General features: G+C 40.2%; 1 protein-coding gene across 1 annotated transcript; it reads left to right on the top strand.

Moving 5' to 3' along the window:
- Positions 1-24,843: 24,843 nt before the first annotated feature.
- H2AZ1 (H2A.Z variant histone 1) lies at positions 24,844-27,338 on the top strand. Its single transcript, XM_044766377.2, has 5 exons — positions 24,844-25,263; positions 25,681-25,758; positions 26,030-26,143; positions 26,497-26,626; positions 26,900-27,338. The coding sequence occupies exons 1-5, from the start codon at positions 25,261-25,263 to the stop codon at positions 26,959-26,961; spliced, it is 387 nt and encodes a 128-aa protein (XP_044622312.1). The 5' UTR covers positions 24,844-25,260; the 3' UTR covers positions 26,962-27,338.
- Positions 27,339-27,582: the final 244 nt, after the last annotated feature.

Genomic DNA, 27,582 nt, shown 5'->3' on the forward strand with positions numbered 1-27,582 from the left:
AGACCATATGAATAGGACCATATCTATTGAAGAAATTCAATCAATAATTAATATCCTTCCAAAATAAAAGCACTAGGCCCAAATGGGTTCACTGGTGAATTACACCAAATATTTAAAGAGGAAGTGCTATCAATTCTCTACAATGTCTTTCAGAAGATAGAAGCAGAGAGAATACTTCCTAATTCATTCTATGAGGTCAGCATTATCTCAACACCAAAACCAGACATATTATAAGAAAACTACAGACCAATACCTCCCATGAACATGGATGCAAACATTTTCAAAAAAATATTAGTTAATTAAAACCAACAATGTATAAAAAGAATAATACACCACAGCCAAGTGGGATATTTCCCAAACATACAAGGCTGGTTCAACATTCGAAAATCAATTAATGTAACCCATCACATTAACAGGCTGCAGGGAAAACAATCGCATGATCTTATCAATAGATAAGAAAAAGCATTTGACAAAATCCAATACTCACAATAAAAAACTCTCAGTTGGCTAGGAATGGAGGAGAACATCCTCAACTTGATAAAGAATATCTACAAAAATCCTTCAGGTAACATACTTAAGGCTGTGGAACTAGAAGCTTTCCCACTAAGATTGAGAAAAATGCAAGAATGTCCCCTTTGACTACTCCTTTTCAACACTGTACTGGAAGTCTGAGCTAAAGCAATAAGACCAGCTACGTACCCACGCCGCCACAAAAAAAGAAAAGGCATACAGATTGGGAAGAAAGAAATAAAATTGTCTTTGTTTGCAGAAGGCATGATCATCTATGTAGGAAATTTGAGAGAACTGACAAAAAACTCCTGGAACTAATAAACAATTATAACAAGGTTGCAGGATGCAAGGTTAATATACAAAAGTTAATTGCTTTCCTATATGCCAACAATGAACAAGTGAAATTTGAAAGTAAAACAAAATACCATTTACATTAGGACCCCCCAAAATGAAATATTTAGGTATAAGTCTAACATATATAAGATGTATATAAGGAAAACTACAAAACACTGATGAAAGAAACCAAAGAACTAAATAAATGGAGAGAGATTCCATATTCATGCATAGGAAGACTCGCACTTGTCAAGATATCAACTCTTCCTGATTTGATCTATAGATTTAATGCAATCCTCATCAAAATCCCAGCAAATTATTTTGTGGGTACCAGCAAACTAATTTTACGGTTTATATTGAGAAGCAAAAGACTCAGAATAGCCAACACAATATTGAAGGAGAAAAACAAAGTTGGAGGACTGACACTATTTGACTTCAAGACTTACAGTAAAGCTACAGTAATCAAGACAGTGTGGCACTGGTAAAAGAATAGGCAAATAGATCAGTGGACCAGACTAGAGAGCCCAGAAGTAAACTCACATAAATATAATCAGCTGATCTTTTACAAAGGGGTAAATGGAGAATGGGGAAAAAAATAGTCTTTTCAAAAGATGGGTGCTGGAACAGCTGGATATCCACATGCAAAAAAAAAAAAATTAATCTAAACACAGACCTTACTCTTCACAAAAATTGACTCAAAATGGACCACAGACCTAAATGTGAAATGAAAAGCTTTAAAACTCCTAGAAGATTACGTAAGAGAAAATCTAGACTACCTTGGGTTTGGTGACGACATTTTAGACATGACACCAAAGATCCAATCCATGAAACGAAGAATTGATGAGGTGGACTTCATTAAAATTAAAATTTTCTGCTTTGTTAAAGACACTGTCAAGAGAATGAAAAGACAAGTCACAGACTAGAAAAAAATATTTGCAAAAGACATATCGGATAAAGGACTGTTATCCAAAAGATAGAAAGAACTCTTAAAACTCAACAATAAGAAAACAACAAACCAATTAAAAAGAGGCCAAAGACCTTAATAGACACGTCACCAAAAAAGATAAACAGATGGCAAATTAGTAAACAGAAAAGATATTCCTCATCATACGTCATCAGGGAAATGTAAATTAAAACGATAATGAGATACCACTACACACCTATTAGAATGGCCGAAATCCAGAACCCTCACAACTCCAAATGCTGACAAGAATATGGAGCACAAGGAACTCTCATTCATTCCTAGTGGGAATGCAAAATGGTACAGCCACTTGAAAGACAGTTTGTCAGTTTCTTATAAAACTAAACATACTCACTGTATGATTCAGCAGTTGCACTTCTTGGTATTTACCCCAAGGAGTTGAAACATTCTGTCCACACAACAACTGGCACACGGATGTTTACAGCAGCTTTTTTCATAATTGCCAAAACTTGGAAGCAGCTAAAATGTCCTTCAGTAGGTTAATGGATAGCTAAATTGTGGTACATCTAGACAATGGAATAGTATTCAGTGCTAAAAAGAAATGAGCTATCAACCCATGAAAAGATATAGAGGAATCTTGAATGCACAATACTAAGTGAAAGAAGTCAATCTGAAAAGGCTACATACTGTATGATTAGAGGGGAGGAAGGGATGAATAGGCAGACCACAGACGATTTTTAGGGTAGTGAAACTATTCTGAATGATATTTTATTGGTGGATACGTTACAATTTGTCCAAACCCATAAAATGTACAATTTCAAGAATGAACCCTAATGTAAACTATGGTCTTTGGGTGATAATGATGTGTCAATGTAGGTTGATCAGTTGTAACAAATGTACCACTCTGGTAGGGGGATACTGATAATGTGGGAGGCTGTGCATATATGGGGCAGAGACTATATGGCAAGTCTCTGTGCCTTCCTCTCAATCTTGCTGTGAACCTAAAACTTCTCTAAAAAAATTGTTTATTAAAACTAGTCAGTTGAATTAGAAATAACTTATTACCAAGATAAGTAGAAATATCTGGCTATCAAGCATGAAAGAAATAATTATCTTTTTCCATAACTAAAAATCAAATTCTCAATATGCATAAATGCCTGATTAATTTAACATTTTTATAATTATTAAGAATTACATGTTAATACGTATTTATGCAGGGGAAAGTAAAAGCTATTTACAGAACTTATGAAGAAATTTGGAAAGAACACTTCACTTTGACGAATTGTGATTTAGTAGCATTTGAAGAATTCCCTCAATCTAATAGACATGGACCATATTTGGGTCCATGGGAAATAATCTGTTCTTCTACCTATTTTGGAAAAGGAAAAAAAGCTCCGTAGAAAGGCAGAACCAAGCGCAGGTCCAGCTTTAACACACAATAAGGTATTTTACAACAATGTGGATGGTAGGAGCGCGTGGCGTTGTTCATAGCCTTAAATAGATTGGTTGAGTTGGAAAAATATGACCTACAGAGGAAAATCAAGTAGGACAAACAGTATGCAGATCAAAGTTTCTCAGCTGGTGCCACTCAGAGGCGTGCACAGGGACTCTCCATGCAATATGGTGCTTCCTTAACAATTCAGCAGAAAGTGCTCCTCCTTTACATCCGTGTTCACCACAGATGACATGTGCATTTTCTGCAGACCCTGCCAGTCATCTATATCCACCCGTGACTTGTGGCCCGCGTGCAGTAACAATGGACACTAGGTTATTGCATGATTCTTAGCTTTCTCCGCCCAGCAGTTACCTGAGTCCCTCGCAGTCTAAGCTTCCTGCTAAGGATTATCTTTTCCTCTCCATTTCCCCCAATTACCTTAGCCACCGATAGTTATTATATCTCATAGTACTTATGTAATATTATTGGTTTTGGTGCTCTATCATTGCCATGGCACTAAAATATATATTTATTATTTTCATCTTTTAATAGAATTTCTGAATTGTGTTTTAAAGGTATAGCAATAAAATACGTGCTCAACATACTATTATTATTTAATGTCCTTAAAACTTACTGTAAATAATAAATAATTTCGGGGGAAAAATAAGTACTGTTTCCATCATGCCACATTCAGGTTTTTGATGGGTTAGTGAAATTTGCTATAGACCAGGGGTTGGCAATCACTTTCTGTAAAGGTCCAGATAGTACCTTTTATTTTTAAATAGGTTGTAAGTAGATAGTAAATATTTAAGGCTTTTTGTACCATACGGTCTCTGTTGTAACTGCTCAATTCTATCTTTGCAGCCTGTCATAGGCTGAGTTCCAATAAAACTTTATTTACAGAAACAGGTTGTGGGTCACAGTTTGCTGACCCCAGCTACAGACAATGAGAACTAACAGCAACTGGAGAACAAAACTCATATTTGTAGACTATACTTGGAAGGGTAGGCAATGGATAAAGTGTATTCTAGGCAGGGGCAACTGAATGTGGGGTAAGACACAGGCACAGAACTGACCGTTAGTAAAACCCCCAAACACGTCTATATGGAGGAAGAATTCACTCAGGCCCGGGGATAATAAAGTTGGCATATGTTTACACAAATATTATAAGTCATGGTAGACAAATTATTAATGGCCCTGAAAAGCTGTTTGAAGAATTTCGACATTGCAGTTTATGAAATTCTCTTTATGCCTTCATTTCATTCTAAGCATTATCAAAGCCTATGGCATCTGTTTGAAATGCCTCAGTGGACAACTTTTAAATCATAACTAAAATCTCAAGAATTCAACAGCTCCACAGATGGGCAGTAGTATATGGAAGTAGAAGCATGTGAAAATTCCAGTGCAACTGCTCTCACACACATTCTCATTTTATTTTTACAGCACCCCTGTAAGAATTAAACCGTATGAAATCATGCATCAGTGTCCCTTTATAAACTATAAAATATATAAGAAATAAGACATTTATTTATGTAGTATTAAAACAACCCTATGAAATAGGGCAAGGCTTGTGTTGTAACTCCACTTGACAGACCTGGAAACTGACACTCAAAGAGCTTGACTTTCCCAGCGTCACAAGGCCAGTGGCAGAGCCGGTACTGTCAGTGCAGTACAGAAAGAGAACTAGCTCAGAGGTCAAAAGAGGGCAGTTCAAAAATAATTGTAGTAGTAATTAACCATGTGACCTTTGGGAAATAAGTCATTTACCCTTCTGAGTATTAGTCTTTTAATTTATAAATTGCAGTTGGTAGTAATAATATGACACTACCTCTCAGGAGCCGTGAAAGTAAATTAAGATAATACATGTGTCTTTGCTCGTCCATGCTCATTTCCTTTCTCCTCTCTCCTTAACCTTTTCATTTATCTGTACCCAATAATCTGAGCAGGCATGTGGCCTGTCACTTTTCAGCTCCACCTCCTGTGATCTCTTCGTGCAGTCTTTCTTTTTAAATTTCCACTTATCTCTAAACCTGTGTTTGTTGTTGTTTTTTGTTTTTGAAGAAGATTAGCCCTGAGCTAACATCTGCCAATCTTCCTCTTTTTGCTGAGGAAGACTGGTCCTGAGCTAACATCCATGCCCATGTTCCTCCACCTTATATGTGGGACGCCTACCACAGCATGGCTTGCCAAGTGGTGCCATGTCCGCACCCGGGATCCAAACCAGCGAACCCCAGGCTGCCGAAGGGAAACGTGCTCACTTAACCGCTGCGCCACTGGGCCAGCCCCTAAATCAGTTTTGATATTCTCTGGTTCAACATCCCAAGTGAGGAAATATGATTGGTCTGAGTCAGGGAAAAACACACCCAAACCAAAACCTTAAAGCTATGTCCTTGAACAGCCAGAGTGAGGAAACAGACTTTAAGAAAGAAGGAGGAAATTGGGGCTACAAGTACTTGTATGGAAGTACCTACAAATCAACCTCAGTTATTGTTCTGACTCGTAGTCTAGGGTGCCTTCTAGTGGCCCAGACCTTGGGAAACATAAGCTGCAGTGGGAAATTACTTTCTGGGAAATTCCAATAGCTGATCTCTAATGCAAGTCTCAAATGGTAAAGTTGTGAACTCCGTACTCTATTATTCAAATTTCTACCAGTTGAGAGAAAACCACACCTTGTTCTTAGACTTGTGTGGGTGTCTTGTGAGTGAAGATATCATTTCTAATCAGTCTTTTTTGCCTCGTTGGGCAATTCCCAACATAAAATACTTTCATGACTTTAAGCTCTTTTTAGGAGATAAAAAACCCATATCTTAATCTGCCTTAAGATATAGGATTTTAGAGTTGGCAATTATCTTTGAGTTAATTCAGACCAACTCCCTAATTCTATAGGTGAGGAAGCAGAAAGTCCTAGGAGGAACAATGACTGTCCGAGATCCAGGAGCTGGCTGGAGGCAATGACAGTGTAGGACCTTGAGTTTGGCTGGCTCTAAGACAAATAATAGAACTTTATTTTTCCAATGATACTATATAAATGAAATGGAGCTTTTCCACATGCAAATTTTCTGGATAACTAAAATTTAAGCACCAGAAAATTGTCAGCCATTTTTTAAATCTGTCCTACTGTGTGTATTTTACACTCTTCTGCCTTTTGTAGATGACTCATTCAGCATTATGAACATTAATTGCTGTGTTATCATATAAGGAAATCCTAAGAGACTATTGAAATACGAAAAACTTGATCAATAGTGATTCTCTGTGTCTTAGTAGCAACTCCAGAGGTATTTGTTAACGGATTGGTTCTACACTTTTGCTATCATATTCTTTACTTGTTAGTAAACATTACTCTTCAATGGTTCAGCTTGTCCTCATCCTCCTTCACACCTCTATTTCCTCAGATGTATAGTCTAAGGCTTCCTAAATCACTAAACTTGATTTTTCATGTAAATGTTAGTCCTTGGGGCTGTGGGGTGACTTCAATCCTCTTTTTACAGCAGGGGATTGAGGTTCATGGCAACTACTCTCCTCTGGGGCCTAAAAACAGCAGTCGGAGTTTGGTTCAAATTGAAGGCTAATTCCAGATTGGCATTGCTATGGTCTGAATGTTTGTGTCACTCTCAAAGTCATAGGTTGAAATCCTGATCCCCAGAATGGTGGTATTAGGAGGTGGAGACCTTGGAAGATGCTTAGGTCATGAGGGTAGAGCCCTGATGAATGGGCTCCAGAGAGACCCTTTGCCCCTTCTGCCATGTGGGAAGGACACAGCGAGAAGTCAGCAGTTTGCAACCTGAAGAGGGTCTTCCCCAGAACCTGACCATGTAGCCACCTGATCTGAGACTTGCATCCTCCAGAAGTGAGAGGAATCAATGGTTGCTGTCCACAAGCTACCTAGGCTGTGGTATTTTGTTACAGCAGCCCGAATGGACTAAGACAGCATGGTACCATAACATATGTGGATTGGTTTTGTTTATTAAAAAATAATTACTCAACTTCCTCTTCTCCATCCTCTTCCCTTCACTTGCCCTTTCCCTTCTACTTCCCTTCCTCTTTCTGAACAATTCAGTCATAAATATGTTAGGTGAGCAGATCAAGGCAAGAATCAATATAAAGGGGCTGACTTGCATGAGGCTTCAGAGCCCACAAGGAATGAAAAGGACATCCACATTGGGAAGGAGATGGTCCAGTTCGTGATGTCAGGGTGTGAGAAGGATGAGGAGGGCATCCACGCAGGGAAAGGGGCCTGGAGGGAGATGTCAGCTCCCAAGTGGAGTGAAGAAGGTCTCCACACAGGGACGGGGCCCTATCATCAAGACTTGGAGCCCAAAAGAATGAGGATGACATGCCTGAGTGAGAGAAATCTGGCATCAGATGTCAGAGCCAGAGCTGGATAAGAAGGGCTTTCAAATGGGGTAGGATGGAGGGAGATGTTAGACCTTGAGCAGAGTAGGAAGGTGTTACACAAGGGAAATAAATGGGGTGGAGTATCAGAGCTGAAGCAGAGTGAGAAGGGCATTGACCTGGGGAGGCAGTCCATGCAACAGCCAGAGCCTGAGCAGAGTGTCAATATAGAGGGACAAGTTGGTGTGGTGTTTCAGAGCAAGAGTGGGTTGAGGAGGGAGTCCACATGGGAAGAGGTGTCAGAGTTCAAGCAGGATAAAGAGGCCATCCACGCAAGGAAAGGTCTAGTGCAGGGTGTTAGAGCCCAAGGGAGGCGAAGAGATCATCTAGGCAGGGAAGTTGACCTGGAGCAGTGCAGAAGAAACTGAGTGAGGCAGGCGCAGGTACAGATGCAGCGGGGAGGAGGCAGCCCAGCACAGAGACGCACAGCCAAAGCATGGGGTGGGGTGGGGGAACCTCCATGCTGGGCAGGGGCTGTAGCAGACTGAGTAAATAAACATGAAAAGGGAGAAAACTAGAATGAATTCTGTGCCGTTTGATTGGAATTGAAGGTATCAATTAAACTCATGAATTTCAATACTTGTAGATGGATGTGGAGATTAATGCAGTTGTAAATGTGTATATGTGTGTTTATACATATGTGTGTATGTATGTGTGCATATGTATGTGTACACATACATATATTCCTTACCTCTAACCACTGATAGGGCCTTGAAGCAGTGACCTCCTCTATTCCCATCCCCAATAGCAATGAGCACACCAAGCACCCAGATCATGGCTTATACATCACTCTCCACTAAAGGGAACAAGGACTCCCTGAAGAAATGACTGATTTCAGGGATAGGATCAACAAAGTATGAGATAAGTCTGGGTATCTTAGACTCCCAAACAGGGAAATGCCCCAGAATGATAGGGACATGTCAAAAAACACCAGCATCAGCTTGAAAGGGCTCCCACCAGCCAAATCTACACCACTGAGCATGGCAGTAAGTAATTGCAGTAAAAATTATAATGCATTGAATAAAATAGAAAATCACGGATGAGAAAGAGAAAGAGAGAGAGTAAGAAAGAAAGAAAGAAAGAGAAAGAGAGCGAGAGCGAGAGAAAGGAAGAAAGAGAGATTGATGAGAAATAGGATGAGGAACAAAGTTTCAAAGTGCTTCTCTGCAAAACACTTATTAATTACAAAAAGAAAAGGAATAACTTCACAGTGGAGAAGACTGGCAGACTATACGTTAATCAAGTGATCCAAGCTAACAGCACCAATAATGGGACAAATTGAAATCACCAGCCACTGGTAGAATGCAATGAGAACAAGGCATCAGTTCTATGACATGTATTCCTACCAGAGAGATAAAATCTGAATGTAATCATGAGGAAACATGCGACAAATTCAAACTGAGAGGCATGTTGGTGGGTATCAGGTCAGCTACTTATTGTCTCATGGTTTAGGGGAAAAAAGCTCCTATTGTACTCATAACTGTTCTGTAAGTTTGAGATTATTTCAAAATTTAAAACATAGATATGTGTATTTTAATACTTCCTCTTTCATGACTTAAATGTCACCTTCTCAGTGAGGAATTCCACGACAATTCCTTCAAAACTGCAGCCTCCACTCGCACCCGTCATCCTCCATGCTGGTTTGTTTTCTTCACAGGACCTATCTTCAAACACTTGATATAAGTGGCTGGTTTGTTCTCAGTCTATGTCCCACCCTACTCTATCCCATGACTAGAATGTAAGCTCCTTGAAGGTAGTACTCTGTTTCTGTTCACTGTTGCAAACCAGCATCTAGGACAGTGACTGGTATAACAGGGATTCAATAACTATTCATTTAGTTACTGGATAGAGTTGGTTGTTCAGGGACAGATTCTATTTTGCTCTATAAATCGATGGCTCTTTGGTCATCAAAAACGCAGACGCCATTTTGTTCCGTTAAGTTTAGGTCTCAGTATATTAACTAAGGTAGGAGGTTAAGGATCCTTAGAACTCAATTAATTCCCTCAACCCAACATCTAATTAAAAATAAGGTTCCAAAAGTAAACATGTGGGTAGATATCAATAAAGCAATAAGACAGCTCTCACAAATTTGTAATAAAATATGTTGCCATACCTCACGTATTAACATGTGGTTCATTTAAAATCATCCATATCTTATGCCTGGATGGAGGAATGGATAAAGAAAATGTAATATATACATACAATGGAATATTACTCAGTCTTAAAAAAAGAAGGAAATCCCACCATTTGTGACAAGATGGATGAACCTAGAGGACGTTATGCTAAGTGAGACAAGCCAGTTACTGAAAGACAAACACTGCATGACTCCACCTATATGAGATATCTAAAAGAGCCAGACTCACAGAAGCAGAGAGCCGAGCAGTGAGCGCCATGGGCGGGGGGCAGGGAAATGGGGAGTTGCTAATTAACAGGTGTGAAGTTTCAGTTATATAAGAGGAGAAAGTTCAAGAAATCTGCTGCACGACATGGTGCTTACAGTTAGCAATACTGTATTATACACTTAAAAATCTAAGAGGTAGGTCTCATGTTAAGAGTTCTTACCATGATAAAATAAAAATTAAAAGATTAAAAAAAAATCTTGCTTCTGTTCAGATTTTGCCACACAGTTGATGGTATATACTACTTCCTGAATATCAATTATTTCTTAACATTCCACAGATGACTCCTCACTAAATCAAAATTTTGCCTAATATTTATGAATTTCACTTGTATTGAAAATGGGTGTTGAATATATTATTGAGTCATAGAAATTTAGTACCATTATGCATACTTAAGCCTATTTTGAGTAAAGTTGTTCCAAAAATTGTCACTTAATTACAAATTAATATCAATAATTTATGGCAACTTTAAACCTCACTGGTGAGTAGATATGTAGTTTTAATTCACTGTCTTAAACACCTGTGACATTTTGAAACCTCTGCATTCCCCCCTACCATTGTCTAACAAAATAGAGATTTAGCTTTGTTTTCATGTCCTAGAAATATACTTCTTTGTTTAGAAACAGAGCTACTTGTTGACAGCATTGCATATACACAAGGCATTCTGAAACCAAGGCAATGCAACAGTTTCCTGCATAACGAAATATTTTTTCCCAGTAGTGCTCACTGTCCACTGTTTTGCTTTTTTGTGTGTGTTCCATTTGTGGTTCCAGAAATATTCATAAACTAGCATGGTGATCACCACAATTGCACATGGTAGCTGAGGAACAATTTTCAGTAATATGTCTTTCATATTATAATTGAAAAAATGTCTGGATATAGCATCAGTTAAGTGTGCTATCAATTCTTTACATTACTATAAAGATTTAGATATTGCCTTAAGAGACAGCATAAATTGTAACATAGGTGATAGCAATGAAATTTTAAATAATTTGTAAAATGTTATAGGGTAACAATAATTTATCACATGCAAATCCACTACAATGCTTGAAGATGACATGTAAAATTCGTGATTCACTACCGAATCTAAGTATTGCTTTAAGAATTGTATGAAAAATCCAGATGTTATTGCCTCAGCAGAGTGGTTTTGTCCAATTAAAATTAATTTTAGAAACTATCAAAAAGTTTTAATGAATCAAGAAATGTGTAATTTGGTATACTGTCAACACATATTAATTGAAAATCTTGATCATAACATAACTGGTGATTTTTCTAAATAAAAGAAAAATAATTCTTACAGAATAAATATATAGTAATGTATTAATTCCATTTACCTTTATACTATCCAAACATCATGGGTCCATCAACAGGAGGCTGGACATGCCAACCATAAGTAAAATAAGTTATGCTTTACATTTTCTAACTTGGACTTATATAAAAATAATACAGCTCTTCACGTTTTTTTATTGTCATTATAAATGTACTTTTGTCAATGTAGGAGGATAAAGCATATTTTTTTAGTAATGTTAGCTTAATTTTTAACATGTAAATATTCAATAATGTAGTATATGAGCCTCCACAAATGCTGGGGATGATTTATTAAAAATCACTACATAAATGTATAAAGTAGGTATTGTTTCATTCTATTTTTATTTATTTTTTAATTTTATTGTGGTCACATTGGTTCATAACATTGTGTAAATTTCAGGTGTCCATCATTATATTTTGGCTTATGTATAGACTGCATTGTGTTCATCACCAAAAGTCTATTTTCCATCCGTCATCATACATATGTCCCCCTGTACCCCTTTTGCTCTCTCCTACCCCCTTGACCTCTGAACCACCAGTCTGTTCATATCTATGTGTTTGTTTGTTGATTTGTTTATCTTCTACATATGAGCAAAATCATACAGTAATTATTTTTCTCTATCTGACATTTCACTCAGCGTAATATCCTCAAAGTCCATCCATGTTTTCACAAATGACACAATTTCATCTTTTTTATGTCTGAGTAGCATTCCATTGTGTATATATACCACATCTTCTTTACTCATTCATCTGTTGATGAGCACTTGAGTTGCTTCCAAGTCTGGGCTATTGTGAATAATGCTGCAGTGAACGTAGGGGTGCCTATATCTTTTCAAATTAGTGTTTTCATGTTCTTGCTTCATTCTCAAGGAACTGAGGATTTATATTTTATTTACCTGCTTCACTTACAGTTATCAGCTGATACAGTTTGTGACACTGAGAAGAGATGACTCCCTGTACTAAAGAATCTCATTGAAGATTGCAAAACAAACAAAGCCAAAATTCAGTAATAGGATACTAACAGAAATTGGTTACTCACTAAGATATTGACATCTGTACTGTTTTATTTCCTGTCCTACAGAGACAGTATTTTTTAATCTTTATGATAATCTAATAAATATAACCTGTAGATACTGATAGAATTATTAGGTATATCATGTCAGACCTTAGTAGTATGAGTTTAAAAGATTCTAACAGAATTATTAGAAAATAGTAGTTTTATTATATCAGACCTATTCTATTAGAATCTTAGAGAGGCAAATCTAATAGTTAGAGTTATATGTTGACAACACTTAGTCCCATTAAATACTTAAATAAATTGGGGGCCCGGCCCCATGGCCAACTGGTTAAGTTCGCACGCTCTGCTTCGGTGGCCCAGGGTTTGCCGGGTTCGGATCCTGGGCGTGGACATGGTACCGCTCATCAAGCCATGCTGAGGTGGCATCCCACACGCCACAACTAGAAAGACCCTCAACTAAAATAGACAACTATGTACTGGGGGGCTTTGGGGAGAAGAAGGAAAAATAAAAAATAAAAATAAAAAAATCTTTAAAAAAAGTTTAAATAAATTGGTGATAAAGATGACAGCTTTGATCTTGACCAGGTGCTTTTAAGACTCTGCTGCTCCCAAAGCTTCCCAACACTCCTAAATATGACTTATTCTAGCCTTTTAGATAATAGAAATGTTTGCGATAGACTTTATTATTGACATACCTTTTTATATCGTTTTATTGCCACATCTCTTTCTTCCCTAGAGTACCTCCTCTATATTAAGCAAATTTCTTATGGCTTCCTTGCAATGTATATATGCCTTATTTTGAAGACTTTCCTGTCAGGTGAACCCTAACTTCTCAATAATCCAGGCAGTTTCAGTACAGCGTGTGCAGAAGCTCAGCAGCAAGATGTGTTTCTGCTGGCGGTGAGTGGGGAGGGGAAGAATGGAGGCAGGAAGCTGGAGAGCATGTTCAGGGGAAGCTAAACAAAAGGAGACCTAACTGTTGATGGGGGGCTTTGGAAAAAGTGAAGGTAGCTGCCATGTGGAGAAGAAATTTAGGAGAAGAAGAGAAATGTGTAAAGTATGTTTTATGAAGTTTGTTATTTGATTTGCTATTTGAACTCCTCCTCCTTCACTTTATAGCCTTAAAGTGAATTTGATTTGTAGGTTGTAGTCTTTTCTAATATCACTGAAAAGAAATACTTATCTATTAAGGTAAAAAATTTTCAACAATTTACTATCTGAAACCATCTCTATGTACAAGTTGTACATGGAAATGGATAGGGAAAGTAGAGGACTTAGGACCAAACCCTGGGAAACTGCCATCCTGAAGTCAAGCAGTGAGAGGCAATAAAAGGGGAGAAGGCAATAGAGAGGAGACGGAGCAGCACGTCATCTCTGGGAAATCAAGAAAAGACAGTATTAGTTGCTAAGAGTGGTCATGCTGCTGATAGGTGAGAAGACAGCAGAAAACTGATGCTTGGGTTTGGCAACATGACAAATAACACCAACAAGAACATTTTGGGGGCCTGATGAGAATGAAAGCCAAATCCTGGTGGGTTGAACAGAGACTAGGAGGTGAAAACGATGACAACCATCTGCTTAGCAAAGCATTATGAGGTTTTTGGTGAAGGGGAGCAAAGAAGATGTGGCTGCTGGCAGGAGGCCTGGGGGAGGAAGAACTCTGTCTTACCTGCAACGGGAGCACAGCGGAAAGGGGCACGTTTGACATTGGTAGGAAGAGCATGTTTTCATGAAATGAGGTCGTGAACGAGACCGAGGCCATGGAGGTGGGTTAGGTTACTAGTGCTTAAACTTAGCTGCACGTTGGAGTCACCTGGTGAGTTTTAAATAGTACTTATGCTTAGATCTCTCCCCCAGAGATTCTGATGAAATTGGTATGGGGTGAAGCCAGGGCATTATGAGTTTCCAAACCTCCCCAGGTGATTCTCATAGCAGCAAATGTTGAGTCACAGGTAAGGTTCTTGTGGACAGAGAAGGTATTAGGCTTCAGCTGCTTGCATCAGGCCAGGCTAACTGCTCCATGGAAAACAAAAGAAATAGGAGTCATTTCTTGCTTTCAAGGAAGCTGCAAATCTGTAAGCTATTCAGAAATCTAAAATCTGTTCAGGAAATATGAAAATAATTTAGGAACATTAGCAATTTTAAGCATATTAAAAGAGGGTATAAACTATGTTCAGTTATGCAGAATAAGGGAAATAAGGGATCAGTTTTAGAGATGATGGTTCAGGGAAAGCTCATTAAAGGAGAGTATTGAACTACACTCTGAAGAAGTGAAGGGCAAAAATTGAAAGACGTTTGAAAGGCATTTCAGATGGGGGAAGCAATGTGAACAAAAGCAGGTGATCAAGGAAAATATGGGAAAAACTTACTTCTGGGTAACCGAGGGGCAGGAGTGGCAAAGAGAATTTTCATTATATCCCCTTTTTTAACCTTTTAAACGTTGAAATATGTAAAAGTTAAATCTTTTCCTAAATGAATAAATAATTTTTTAATGGAAAAAGATCAATCTGGATTGAAAGACAATTAAGAATAGTGAAAAAGGAGGGTGAGGAAGTGCTGAAGAGCCAGTTGATAAAGGTGGTAGAAGTGCTAACGACATCCACAGGAATATACCTAATCTGTTTTCTCTATTATTTCACCTGAAAAGACAGAGTAACAGTTTAACTAAAGAAAAGTCTAACGTCACTGTAGTGAAATGGGGCATAGCAGGCTCAAAGTAAAGGTCCCACGGGGACCTCTGCATTTGTTGAGCTGATCTGATCCTTTTACTGATGGGAATACATAGAGTCGATGAAATGTGGTTTTTACTGTTGTTTATTAGGAAGAAAATCTTTTTTGTGTTTGTTTTCAAAGTAATTCATAGCCCTGAAGTCCTTAACTACTTTAAAGAGACAATCAGGTTCTGCCATGTGGCCTCTTTTCCTGAAGAGAGGATAGGAGAAAAGGTCATGTTTTCTTCCATTCTCTTCTCATGACTCACAATTATATTGTAAGAATGACTTTTCATTAAGGCAGGATGTATCAGCACCTTAAACAATTTAGAGAAAACTGCGTTCAAGGCTGTAACAACACTGAGCATTGGCTGCAAATTAAAATTATCAATGACTGAAAACAACCTAAGTCACAATTAATGTTGCCTCAGTATGGTACTTCCTCAGTATGGTACTAAATTTACCTATAAATTTTTGACAAGGTGGAACTGTGTTAGGTGCTGAAATAAATAAACACACCAAGAGACTTGATATATTAAACATAAGGCAGAAAACAGTAAAACTGAGGTAATTATCTGTATTATGAAATTATTTCTTTACTCTGGTATCGTTTAATGGAAATTTTCAGTGTGTCTATTTGATTTATTTTTAAAAATAAATTTAGATCATTTTTCACTTTTGTAAAGTGGAAATAGTCATGAAATACTACCAGTATTCATGCTTCATGCTAGTAATGTTTTAAAAAATCTTGGGGTGATGCTTTAGAGTTGAAAAACTACCTCCCGGCAGCTCACATGGTCTTTACACTAGCCCTGTCGGCATTCACATTTTGCCCAAGAGAAGTATAATGGGACTCAGAGAGGTTGATTTGACCAAAGTCTCCTAGCTGGGACGGATCAATGCCAAATTCATGTCATCTGAATTCAGTTTTCCTCTTTTTTCCACCACTGCCTCATTGCTCCTTATCTTTTGTGTCCACGTTGGTACCCTATGATCTCATGTACAAGTTCCATGCATGTTATTTTGGTATAGCCAAAGCAAAACAAAATTAACAACAAAAACATTTATATAGATAAACTTATCTGTTAAAGACAGCTAAGCACAACCTCAAACAATAAAGTATTCTTTATATGGTGAAACCAGAGTAGCTGAGAAGCCAGCCTGGTTTGTTCAAATCAAATATTGGGGTTGCCTTTTATAAAAAGATTTTTTTAAAGGGCAAACTATGATGCAAAACATAGTTTTGGCCCCAAACAATGGGCAAACTCCATAACTACAAAGCAAAGTTTACAATTTTTTTCCTCCCCTACATAAAGATACCATTTCTAGCAGTTTCATCACCATTTTAAAAAAATTTTTGAAGTTTTCCTAAGATTTTCAAAACGTGAATACCCAATTTCAACAATCATCAATATTTTGCCATATTGTTTATGTCTCCTGCACTTAAAAAAAAATTCTGTTTTGGGCTGAAACATATTAAAGAAAATTCCAGAAATCATTTCATCTTTCCCCTAAATATTTTAGTGCGCATCTTTAAAAATAGTAAAATAAGAGACATTTTCTTACATAACCAAATGCCATTATTTTATCTAATAACATTAACACTAATTCCTTAATTTTACCTAATTCTAAATTTTAAAAAAATTGAGGATTCAAAGACATCAGCTTCCAAACAGGGTTCACACACTTTATTGGGTTGTTCTGTCTCTTAATTCTTTTTTAAAATCTCTTAATCTAGAAGAGCTTTCCTCTCTCTCTCTTTCTCTCTCTCTCTCTTCTCCTTCCTCTCTTCTCAATGCTATTTCCTTATTGAGGAAACCAGGTCCATTTCCCACATTCTACATGTGGCTAATACTCCCTTGCATTGTCTGTCTGGTGTCCTTTGATTTTTGGTGGCCAAGAAGTTAGTTCTAAAGACTTGAATAGTAGATATGAAGTGAACTACACAACACCATCTATGAAATATTCTTTAAAAAAAATTATTCCAAATAAACTTAGAAATAGTATTACTCTCAATCTTCAGCGGAACATACCATAAAGACAAGATGGTTTTACTGTAGATTGATGACATTTAAATGATTCACGTGAAGGTTACAAAATGGGAATTTTTGTAACTCTATTATTTCTACTGTATTTATTAGCTGTAATTCTTTTGTTGAGAAGAATTTTTCCTTATCAATTAGTTCAATATAAACTGAAATACAGTTCACAGCAGAGAGACAAGATAAATGTTCACTTCTTCACCTTTAATTATCAGTCTTTAGAGGAATGAATTGATGCTGTGGACACTTCCAATGGCATCCAATGAATTTTCTTTTCTCTCTGTTTCTCTCTTTCTTTCTCTCCTCTTATCCTTTCCTTTCTCCCTCCCCCATCCTCTCTCTATCCTCTCTCCTTTCTCTCTTTTCTCTTCGATTTGAACTCATTGCTTTTTCTAAATTAAATGTGTTTGACTTAAACTTATGGTCATTCTTTTGATGTTCAAATTACCCCATTTTGGCCACTGGGAGATTCTTCAAACTTTAGCACAATAACAGTGCCAGTCAGGTGTTCCTGGTCGGCAGGTGGCCTTTTGTATGATCCATCTTGAGGATCTAACCTCCTCTCTTGCTTTGGAGTCTCCTGCTTTGTGTATCACTCTCAAATACAGAAAAAAGAGGGTGGAGAAGGCACACTTACTTTTTAAAGCCTTGATGTAGAAATGACACATGTCACTTCCACACATCTTGCAGAGAACCCATCACACGGCCACCCCTCCCTGCAAGGAAGCAGGAGTTCTGGTGGAAGGCTCAGGAAGAAGAAATGGGTTTGGTGAACAGTGAGCCCATCTAGGCTGTTCAGGGCTCTGATTACCTACATCATATTTTTCAGTATATTTACTCCAATTCTTAGACACAAATCTATAACCCATGTAAAGATCATGTCAGTGAAAAAATGCTGTGTCCTGCTTTCAAAATAGCCTTTGGAAGTGTGTGCAGCTAATGGAGCAAGAGAATGTACAGCAGGTGTGATCTTCCAAACGTCTGCATTTTCACATGAGCTCTCCTTCCAGGCAGTTTCAGCACCTGGGGGTGGAATAAGGAGATTGGTCGGCTCCAAAAGATGCCATCTGAATAAAAATGTGATGCTTTGTAAATGTAGTTTGGAGTAGATTCTGACTCCTGGCCACCCTGTGGACAGCAGAGCGGACATTGCCTGGTCTTTTTGCGCCATCCTCTCACCTTCTGGCGCCACATCAGACAATGCTCCACTGCTGTTCATGGGGTTTTCATGGCCAATCTTTTTGGAAGTGGTTGGCCAGGTCCTTCTTCTTAGTTTGTCTTAGTCTGGAAGCTCCATTGAAACCTGTCTACTACGGGTGACCCTGCTGGTATTTGAAATCCAGGTGGTATAGCTTTCAGCATCACAGCAACAGGCAGCCTCCACATTATGACAACTAACAGATGAGTGATGTGTTTTCCTGACTGGGGACCAGATCCGGGCTGCAGGACTGAGAGCTCCAATTCTTAACCACCAGACCACAAGGGCTGGCAACTTCAGCTCCTATTCACCTGAAATTTTCAATATGTCATTGGAAATTGAACTAGAGTTTGAATTAAATAATGCTTATAAACCAACTTAATAGAGAACACAAAATATAGATACTTTCAAATATATATATATATATATAGGAAGATTAGCCCTGAGCTAACTACTGCCAATCCTCTTCTTTTTTCTGAGGAAGGCTGGCCCTGAGCTAACATCCGTGCCCATCTTCCTCTACTTTATATGTGGGATGCCTACCACAGCATGGCGTGCCAAGCGGTGCCATGTCCGCACTCGGGATCCAAACTGGCGATCCCCAGATAGCTGAGAAGTGGAACGTGCGAACTTAACTGCTGCGCCACTGGGCCGGCCCCCAAATATATATTTTAAAAGTTCTTGAGGAGCTTTGATACATTTACAAATAAATAATGCTATTATAAATTTTTTTAAAGCAAATCTACCATATTTGTTCTCGGCAATACTGTTTAGCAGCCACTTGGAATGTTATACACATTCATATGTAAAAGTATTATAAATTTGTTATACATTTATATTTATACATAGCATATATGTACTTACCTTTGATATTGTATTTATCTCCAAGTGCTATAATTCATAATATTCATTAATTTCAAGTCCTCTCTGCATATTAATAAAGTTTTACTACATTACAAAATGAGTCACGTGAAACAAGCACTTCTGCATCATAACAACATGCAGTAACACTGATTTGCCGGGCTTTTCCCTCTCCTTTCAGATTTTGTAAAATTCCTGAATTGTCAGCCTAGTTTGAAGACAAAATGACTTGTTTCACTTTTGAGAATTAAGATGAGTACACTGTTTCAATTTTAAAACAGCAAATAAAAATCTAAACAAAGAGCCAGCATGTAAATTTCCAAGATGTGTGGTGAAATCTGATAAACAATTGGACAGCTCCCGCCGAGAGTTGTTGGGCTGATCTGTAAATGGTGGAAGAGATCGTCCCAGACTGTTTGCTGCTCAGATTCTGAGCAGTCAAGAGGCTTATTGAAGAAATCAATGACTATTTCATGAAACATCAGGACACTAGGAGACAATTAAAACAGTATTCATCTAGAAAGAATAACATTATGTCTTAAAAGTTGTTCCATTAGAGAATTTGCATATTCCATTCAAGACACAGAGAATCACAGGTATGTGTGGTCATAGGTGCTAACTAAATCCTCTCCTGAGAAGTGCTTCATTCAGAAGTACAAAGAATAGAGAGCACGGGCAACCCACATCTGATCCTTTTATCCCTGAATGTCCACTAAGTCTATTTCTTCATCTTTTAAAATGAAGATAAGCCGTACTTATGTCTACCTCAGATATTTTCAAGTTGAAATGGGCCTATAGGGGCCTGCCTGGTGGCCAAGTGGTTAAAGTTCGGTGCACTGAGTTTTGGTGGCCCAGATTTGTGGGTTCGGATCCCTGGCAGGGACCAACATCACACACCAGCTATGCTGTGGTGGTGTCCCACGTACAAAGTAGAGGAAGACTGGCATGGATGTTAGCTCAGGGACAATCTTCCTCAAGCAAAAAAAGAGGAAGATTGGCAACAGATGTTAGCACAGGGCGACTCTTCCTCAGAACAAAAAGAAGAAAGAAACGGGCACAAAGGTCAAATTCCATTGAAAACTCATAAAATGCCATGTGAATGTATGGAATCATTAGGAAGCACTTTAGAGCAGTTAATCTTGCTAAATATGATGTCTCAAACGTACTGACTTGTTAATCACCATCTGATAACCCTATATCTACTCCTGAGAGCAAAAGCATTGCTCTTTCATTCTCTGCCTGGGCCCTGACAATATTAAATCTCAGTAGGAGTAATTCTATAACAAACTGAGAAAACTCCTTAAAGCAGCTACACAAGCTAACAAGAGGATGCTCAGATAGATTGCTAGCTGTATTAGTTAGCTTTCACTAGGTTGTTCTGTGCTAACAAACACTTCCAAAGTACCCACCCCCTCCCACGCACACACCACACAAAACACAGTTGGGAAAGTCCAAGGGTGTGGAAAAGCCTTTAGGTTCTTCTCTGCGCCATTTCCATCCAATTGAGAGGACTGGGGAGTCCCACTTACCTATAACAATGGATGTCGTGGCCACAGCTTTTAAGAGCTTTTTACCCTGGAGCTGAGTCTGTGGAGAGGTGTGAGGTATAAATTGTGTGGTTGTAGACTCTTGTCTTTTTTTGTGGTGCCTCCTCTTCCTTCTCAGGATGAAGGTGGCATTTGAATTCCCTCTAGTACTAAGATAGCTGTATGGAATTTCAAACTTAGAGAATTTAGCCAATGGGCTTATCTCAGTTATCATCATCTTGTAACATTAGGCAAAAGAGATTTACATAGCAACCAAGAGTTTTGATAAAACCAGATTCAGTCTCAGAATCTATGGCAACATCATCATCTTTAGTAAACAGAGGAGAGTAATGAAGATCAAAAACAGATTAATGTTCATTACCCAGAGCTGCAATACACATCTGGAAATGTTCTGAACATCCTCTTGTTAGATGTTACAACTACAGGGAGTTTTCTAGTTTAGTATGGAATTGTTATGCCTAGTTACACACCACACTGCACTTCTTTGGGTCTTTTTCTTTGCCTGCTCTTCAGCTTTCAGTTGTATTCACTCTTGGTGTTATCATCTGTGGTGTTAAACTAATTAAATAAGGAGGCCATTAGACTGAGGCGGCAGCCTAAAATCTAAGCCTGTAAGTGCCTTGAGGTTAAGAAATGGAAACCTAAAGACAATCACAAACAGCCAACTACGCCTTACGCTATAGCCAATCAAATAATTTCCTTCCTTTGCTTCCACACCTTCTCTACGCTGCATGTCCTCTCCCCCAGCTTGCATCAGTGGAGCACTGCTAATCACTTCCAGTTTGCTGCTGTCTGATTCCAATCAATTTTTGCCCAAATATACTTTTAAACTTTTTAATGTGCTTCAGTTTATCTTTGAACAATTCTGACATCATCACCTAACTTTTTTATTAGGAATACTCCTCGGGATATATCTTCAAAACTTTTTCCTTTCACAAGCGCCTGCCCTTATTGCCAATATACCTACTAGAAAATTCCACTTGAATTCTCCTAATGTCAACTTAAATATTTCATAACTTTCCTGACTCACCTCTTATCTCCCCTCTGTCCATCCACATCTACCCTCGTGGCTTCTCCATTTCCAGAGGTGCTAATTTATATCCTAGACCACCAATCTAAAAAGCCCAGGTACTTCTTTTATGGTCTCTCTCATTTATCCATGTCCACCTCCTATGCCTTCCTAAACGTCATACCAGTCAGCCACTAAATCTTACGGATTCTTCCTTCAATGTTTTACATCCTTCTCTTGGTTTCAGTGTTACACTGGTTTTAGGCTTTATACCTAAGAGATGTGCATTATCTCTATAAGCCTTCTAACAAAAATCTTCCCTTTTATGATTTGACTTGTACCCTATGCTAGATTAGTATCCTCAAATCAAGGAGCACTGGATTCTCCCTTCTAAGAACTATTAATTGGTTTTTCAGTCTCTCAGGGTAAAGTCTGCTATCTCTCTCCAAGATTTAGGGTGTTGACTTACTGTAAGGGTTAAGATCAGGTTCAGCTGCAAGTAACAGATAATCAAAAATGAAACTGGCTCAAACACAATAGATGTAAAAGTTCGGAGAGATCCAGGGCAGGTTTGATGCTCCATAGTATCAAAGACTCTTGCTCTTTCTATCTCATTATTCCTTCATGTGTGACCTACATTCCCAAGTTCATTTAATGGTCCAAAACGGCTTTCCAACTCTGTCTTCATTCCACTCAGCAAGAAGAAAAGGACTTGCTTTTTTGAAGGAAACTTCCTGGATGTTGGGCCTACCACTGCTGCTTACACATTTAGGTCAAAACTTATTTCCGTGGCCAAACTGAGTGAGTTCTTGAAGGTACATCCTTTCCTGGATGCTCTAGGTAGAGAGAGCCAAGATTCTAACATGGATTTCCTGAAGAGAAGAATTCTGCCATTATCTATCCTAGGTGAGCATCCTTTGAAATAACTGGGAAGTCTGTTTGTATTTGCTTAAAAATAGATGTTTAAAGCAAGACATATTTGAGAAATTTGAGATTCCCTAGTGTGAGACTCTCTTTCAAATTCTCAACATAAAAGGTCAAGAATAACAGTAGTTAACATATATGCTAACGTTTGAAAAGGAGGTAGTAACTCGTCAGAGCAAGTCTGCCTGAGTTAGGAAAAGGCTTTTTAGGAAAGAGTCAATAATTTTGGGGCCATCAAATTCTTTGTTTAGTTTTTTATAAGAGAGCACTTATTAAGTAGCTAATTGGGTACGGCATTGAACAAAAATAATTATGTAGTTCTGGCTATGTGTATTATATACATGTATTCATATAAACACAAATACAGGAGAGATAAGCCAAGAACATTAACATATTTGCACCATGCCTTTTCCAGTGCTGAAAAGAGAGTAGAAAATCTTCACACAACTGCTGTAAAAAGTAGAGAAACTGATATTGTCCTGTTCTCCAAAGGAAGAGGAAAGCTGTTGAATGTAGTAGTAAACCAATTTTGGATTTTAGTCTGGAGGTTGGATGACTTGGGTGTGTATACTTTGGGCAGGTTTCAGGCTTGCTGCTTCCACATCAAAGGAAGATAATGTACTAGACAGGAAGAAAGATTTAGGAATCAAAGACACTTCCTTTCATCCCTCCCCAGCATCCAGTGTAGAAGATAGTAGTAGTTATCGTTGAGTGCTTACTGTGTGACAAACACTTGCTGGAGTGCACACTGCATACCTTCTCCTTTAATCTTTTAACATCCACGTGAAAATACGTGTTACTATACCCTTTTCATAGAAGAGGAATTGAAGCTCCAAAAGATTAGTAACTAAGACGACACGGTAAGAAAGAAGCAGAACAGAATTAATTCACGTCGACCTGCTCCCGAGCTTGTTCTCTTACCCACTATTCAGTGAGACAGCAGGGAATTCCTTTAGTTGGGCCTCATAGCAAAGAGCACATGTGCTTTAAACTGGAAAATGTATTAAAGCTAGTTTATGAGTTATCAGGAAGCCTCAGTGGAGTCCAGGTTAACTATTACCTCAGGTTTCATAGCTTTTTATTGTCATTATATCAGTTCAGTGGCGGAACTGATTAACTTTTGTTATTGAGGATATCATAAGAATTCCTCAGTTCCAAGGGCAAGAACTAATAAGCCTTAATGTCAAAACTGTTGGGAACCTCTTCTCTAGAATTTATCTCCCTCTATAGGGAGGTCCTCTAATTTGATAAGATGTTTCAAATTGTAACCCAATCTAAAGTACTTAAGAGTACATATTCCAAATTTCTTCAGGTTGGAAATATTGAATTAAAGTGTAACACACTATTAAACACTATAAATATTAAAGATTTAAATCGCTATTTTCTCTAACCCGTTGGAGACGTACACAGGTGTTATTAATCTATTAGTTGGAAGACTGAGTAGCTGGCATTATGATAGTACTGTGTGTACAGTACCATTTTTTAAGCCCACCATTTGCAATTGATTACATGGACCATCTGTAACTGCCTGTGAATCATGTGAGGACTTACCCCACTGACATTTACCGAACATTTGTCATGTGGCAAAATGTTTAGCATAGAAAAGTTGACACATAATAGCTTTGAGGTTTCACTAAATCAACTTTATAGACACCAGGCTATAGGTACAACCCATTGATGTGTAGTCTCCAGGAAACTATGGTTTAAGATTTGATTAAAGAAAAGAACACCGCCTCAGCCCAAGCCCTCCCTGCGCAGACCAAAAGGTCTTTTGTGTCCAGCGAGACGACTCTGCTCGCGTTTGTTGCCGTGGAACTATCCCGTGGTGGGTTTCAAAAGTGAAGAGGAAAGAAGAGGTGGGAGATACAGTGGAAAATGAAGAAGGAGCAGCGGGTGGTCCTCAGCAGGTGGCTCGGGACTGGCCGCGGAGAAGAAACGCGGAACCTCTCTCAAGGCTGTGGTTCGCCGAGGACTCGCGGCTCCTTCACTGGACGCGTTCGCGCCACCTGTCACACGGGAGGAGCCGCGGGGGGCGGGGAGGGGGGGCTGGGGGGGGCGGGCAGGGCCCGGAAGGAGGCTGTGGTCGCAGGCGTCCGCCCGCGAGGCGCTCAGGTCGCAGGGGCTGGGCGAGCCGGTGGGAGTCGGGGTGCGCTGGACCCCGCGGAGACTTCGCGTGGTCCGCGGAGCCCGGTCGGGATGATGCTGCCTGTCCCTCCCCGGCGCCTCAGCTCCTCCTCCCGACACGTGACCGCGGCCGGCCGGCCCGCGCCGCCGGAGCCGAGCTCGCGCCGCGGCTTCCCTCCCGCGCCGTGCCCTTCTCCTCCACGGTCCCATCCCTCCGCCCTCCCCCACTCCCTCCCCACGCCCCAATAGCGGTGGAGCCTCGCAGCGCACGCCCCTCCGCCCTTCTCTTCGCTTGCTCATTGGCTGAGACCTCAAGGACGCGTCCCGAGGGCGGGCGGCGGCCATTGGTGGGATGAGCAATCCGAGTTCCCGGATGAGGGAACATTCTGCAGTATAAAGGGAGCGGGGAAGGCGGGAGACAGCGCAGTTTGAATCGCGGGGCGGCGGAGCGGTCGGCGCGGGGGCTCGCAGGGCGGCGGACTGGTCCTTTCTCTGCCTTGCTTGTCTGAGCTTCAGCAGAATTCGAAATGGTAAACTTCGCAGAGGCGCTCGAAGCCCCCGGGGGCTTCGGCGGCGGCGGGGAAGCCCGTTAGGCTCGGAGGTGGGGGCGAAGTGGCGACGGTTGGGAAGGCGCGGAGCCGGGCTTGGGAGCGCGGGGGGAGGCGCTCTGTCGGCGGCGAGCGGAGCGCCGCGGCCTCGCGGCGGCGGCGGCGGTTAGCTGACGCGCGGCGCCACTGGGGGCCGCGGGCGGGAGCGGGCGGAGGCGGCGCGCGGCCGCGGCGGGCGCGGCGGGGGGTGGCGGGCGGGGGGCCTGCGGCGCGGCGGGCCGGAGACCCCGCGACAGGGCCGCGCCGGGCCGCGCGGCGCTCGGCGCCCGCGGGGGGAGGGGCGGCCGCGCGGTAATCCTATCTCCGCTTCGCCCTCGCTCGCGGGCGTGCGCGCCGCAGGCTGGCGGTAAGGCTGGGAAGGACTCCGGAAAGGCCAAGACAAAGGCGGTTTCCCGCTCGCAGAGGGCCGGCTTGCAGGTCAGTGGCGGCTCGTGCAGTCTGGGGATCGCGGCGCTGCTCCTTCCCCCGCTCTTGTTTATCGTCGCTCTGGGTGGGCGGCTCGTCTTTGCGTGGGTGATGCGGTGTCGCGACTCGGTTCGCCGACACAATGCATATCGGGGAGGGGGCGATCACGTGTGTCGGTGCTGGGGCGCTTTGCTGCACCCGCGTCTCTGCCCCTTGCTTTGGCGCGCTTGTAATTTTATCGCCTTTGACTCTTTGTGCATTTATGTTTATGCTTACAATTAAGTTCCCGGTGGGCCGTATTCATCGACACCTGAAATCTAGGACGACCAGCCATGGACGTGTGGGCGCGACTGCCGCTGTGTACAGCGCAGCCATCCTGGAGTACCTCACCGCAGAGGTAAATGGGAGTACGCCTATAATCTGGAAGGTTTGGGGGGGTGGTGAGAGGGAGGTGGTGAGAGGGAAGGAGGAAAGTGATGCAAGAAAACTCCCAAGCCCTAAACGCGGCGAGAAGCATCTGAGAACGCTAGAGGGAGCTGGTGTTCATTAAGGGATCCCACTGAGCTTGAGTTTGCTGCTCTTGGAAATAAAATTGCTGCATGCGCCTTTACAGCTTTTGCGTGTCTTGCCATTCAGGTAGTGGGGGGAGGCAGTAATTGGTAGATTGACGTTTATGAAGGTTTGATCCTACTCTCTCGATCTTGTCCTTAAGGAAAGATGGATGGAGATTGATTAGAGTCTGCCTTCTAGGTACTTGAATTGGCAGGAAATGCATCAAAAGACTTGAAGGTAAAGCGCATTACTCCTCGTCACTTGCAACTTGCTATTCGTGGAGATGAAGAATTGGACTCTCTCATCAAGGCTACAATTGCTGGTGGTGGTATGTAAATACTAAAATTTTACTTTAAATTTCTTTAGAGAAGAGAATTCTCTTTTTCTCATTAGTGGTTTTTAGTCTAGAAGAGGACACAAGTATTACACTCATCTGCAGTTTGGTTGCATCATGAAATTTTCCATGAATATAACGATGAATTTTTACTCTCAATTCTTGAGCTACTCGTTTAAAGACATCTTCCAAGTTGAACACTGAACTGTCTTGGCTTTAAGTACTGTGTGCAGTAAAGAGTAGAATTAATCTCTGTCCCTCTCCTAGGTGTCATTCCACACATCCACAAGTCTCTGATTGGGAAGAAAGGACAGCAGAAGACTGTCTAAAGGATGCCTGGATTCCTTGTTATCTCAGGACTCTAAATACTCTAACAGCTGTCCAGTGTTGGTGATTCCAGTGGACTGTATCTCTGTGAAAAACACAATTTTGCCTTTTTGTAATTCTATTTGAGCAAGTTGGAAGTTTAATTAGCTTTCCAACCAACCAAATTTCTGCATTCGAGTCTTAACCATATTTAAGTGTTACTGTGGCTTCAAAGAAGCTATTGATTCTGAAGTAGTGGGTTTTGATTGAGTTGACTGTTTTTAAAAAACTGTTTGGATTTTAATTGTGATGCAGAAGTTATAGTAACAAACATTTGGTTTTGTACAGACATTATTTCCACTCCAGTGGATAAGCTCAATAAAGGTCATATCCCAAACTAGTTGTGCTTTAAATTTCATTTGATTGTAATAGGAACGCCTTTCTTTTGAATAGGTATTTCATCGAGCAATAACTTCAGCATGTTTCTTTCCTTGAAATTAAACTGTTAATTCTGTCGATCAACCAAGTCAGAAGGCCCAAATGTACTGTTTTTGTTTTAATGTCATGTAATGCGTCATTAAAGATTTAAAATCTTTGCCAGGAGCTGGAATGGGACAAGTTACTGTTTTTTGGCTGTTTGACCA

Source organism: Equus asinus, chromosome 3 (assembly GCF_041296235.1).
Source record: "Equus asinus isolate D_3611 breed Donkey chromosome 3, EquAss-T2T_v2, whole genome shotgun sequence".
In the NCBI taxonomy this organism is placed as follows: Eukaryota; Metazoa; Chordata; class Mammalia; order Perissodactyla; family Equidae; genus Equus; species Equus asinus.

What these genes read in the sequence shown, in the direction of transcription:
- H2AZ1 (XM_044766377.2), top strand. An exon ending in CGCAGAGGGCCGGCTTGCAG is followed by an intron (nt 25,759 to 26,029) that starts GTCAGTGGCGGC and finishes CTTACAATTAAG; the next exon opens with TTCCCGGTGGGCCGTATTCA. An exon ending in GGCTACAATTGCTGGTGGTG is followed by an intron (nt 26,627 to 26,899) that starts GTATGTAAATAC and finishes TCCCTCTCCTAG; the next exon opens with GTGTCATTCCACACATCCAC.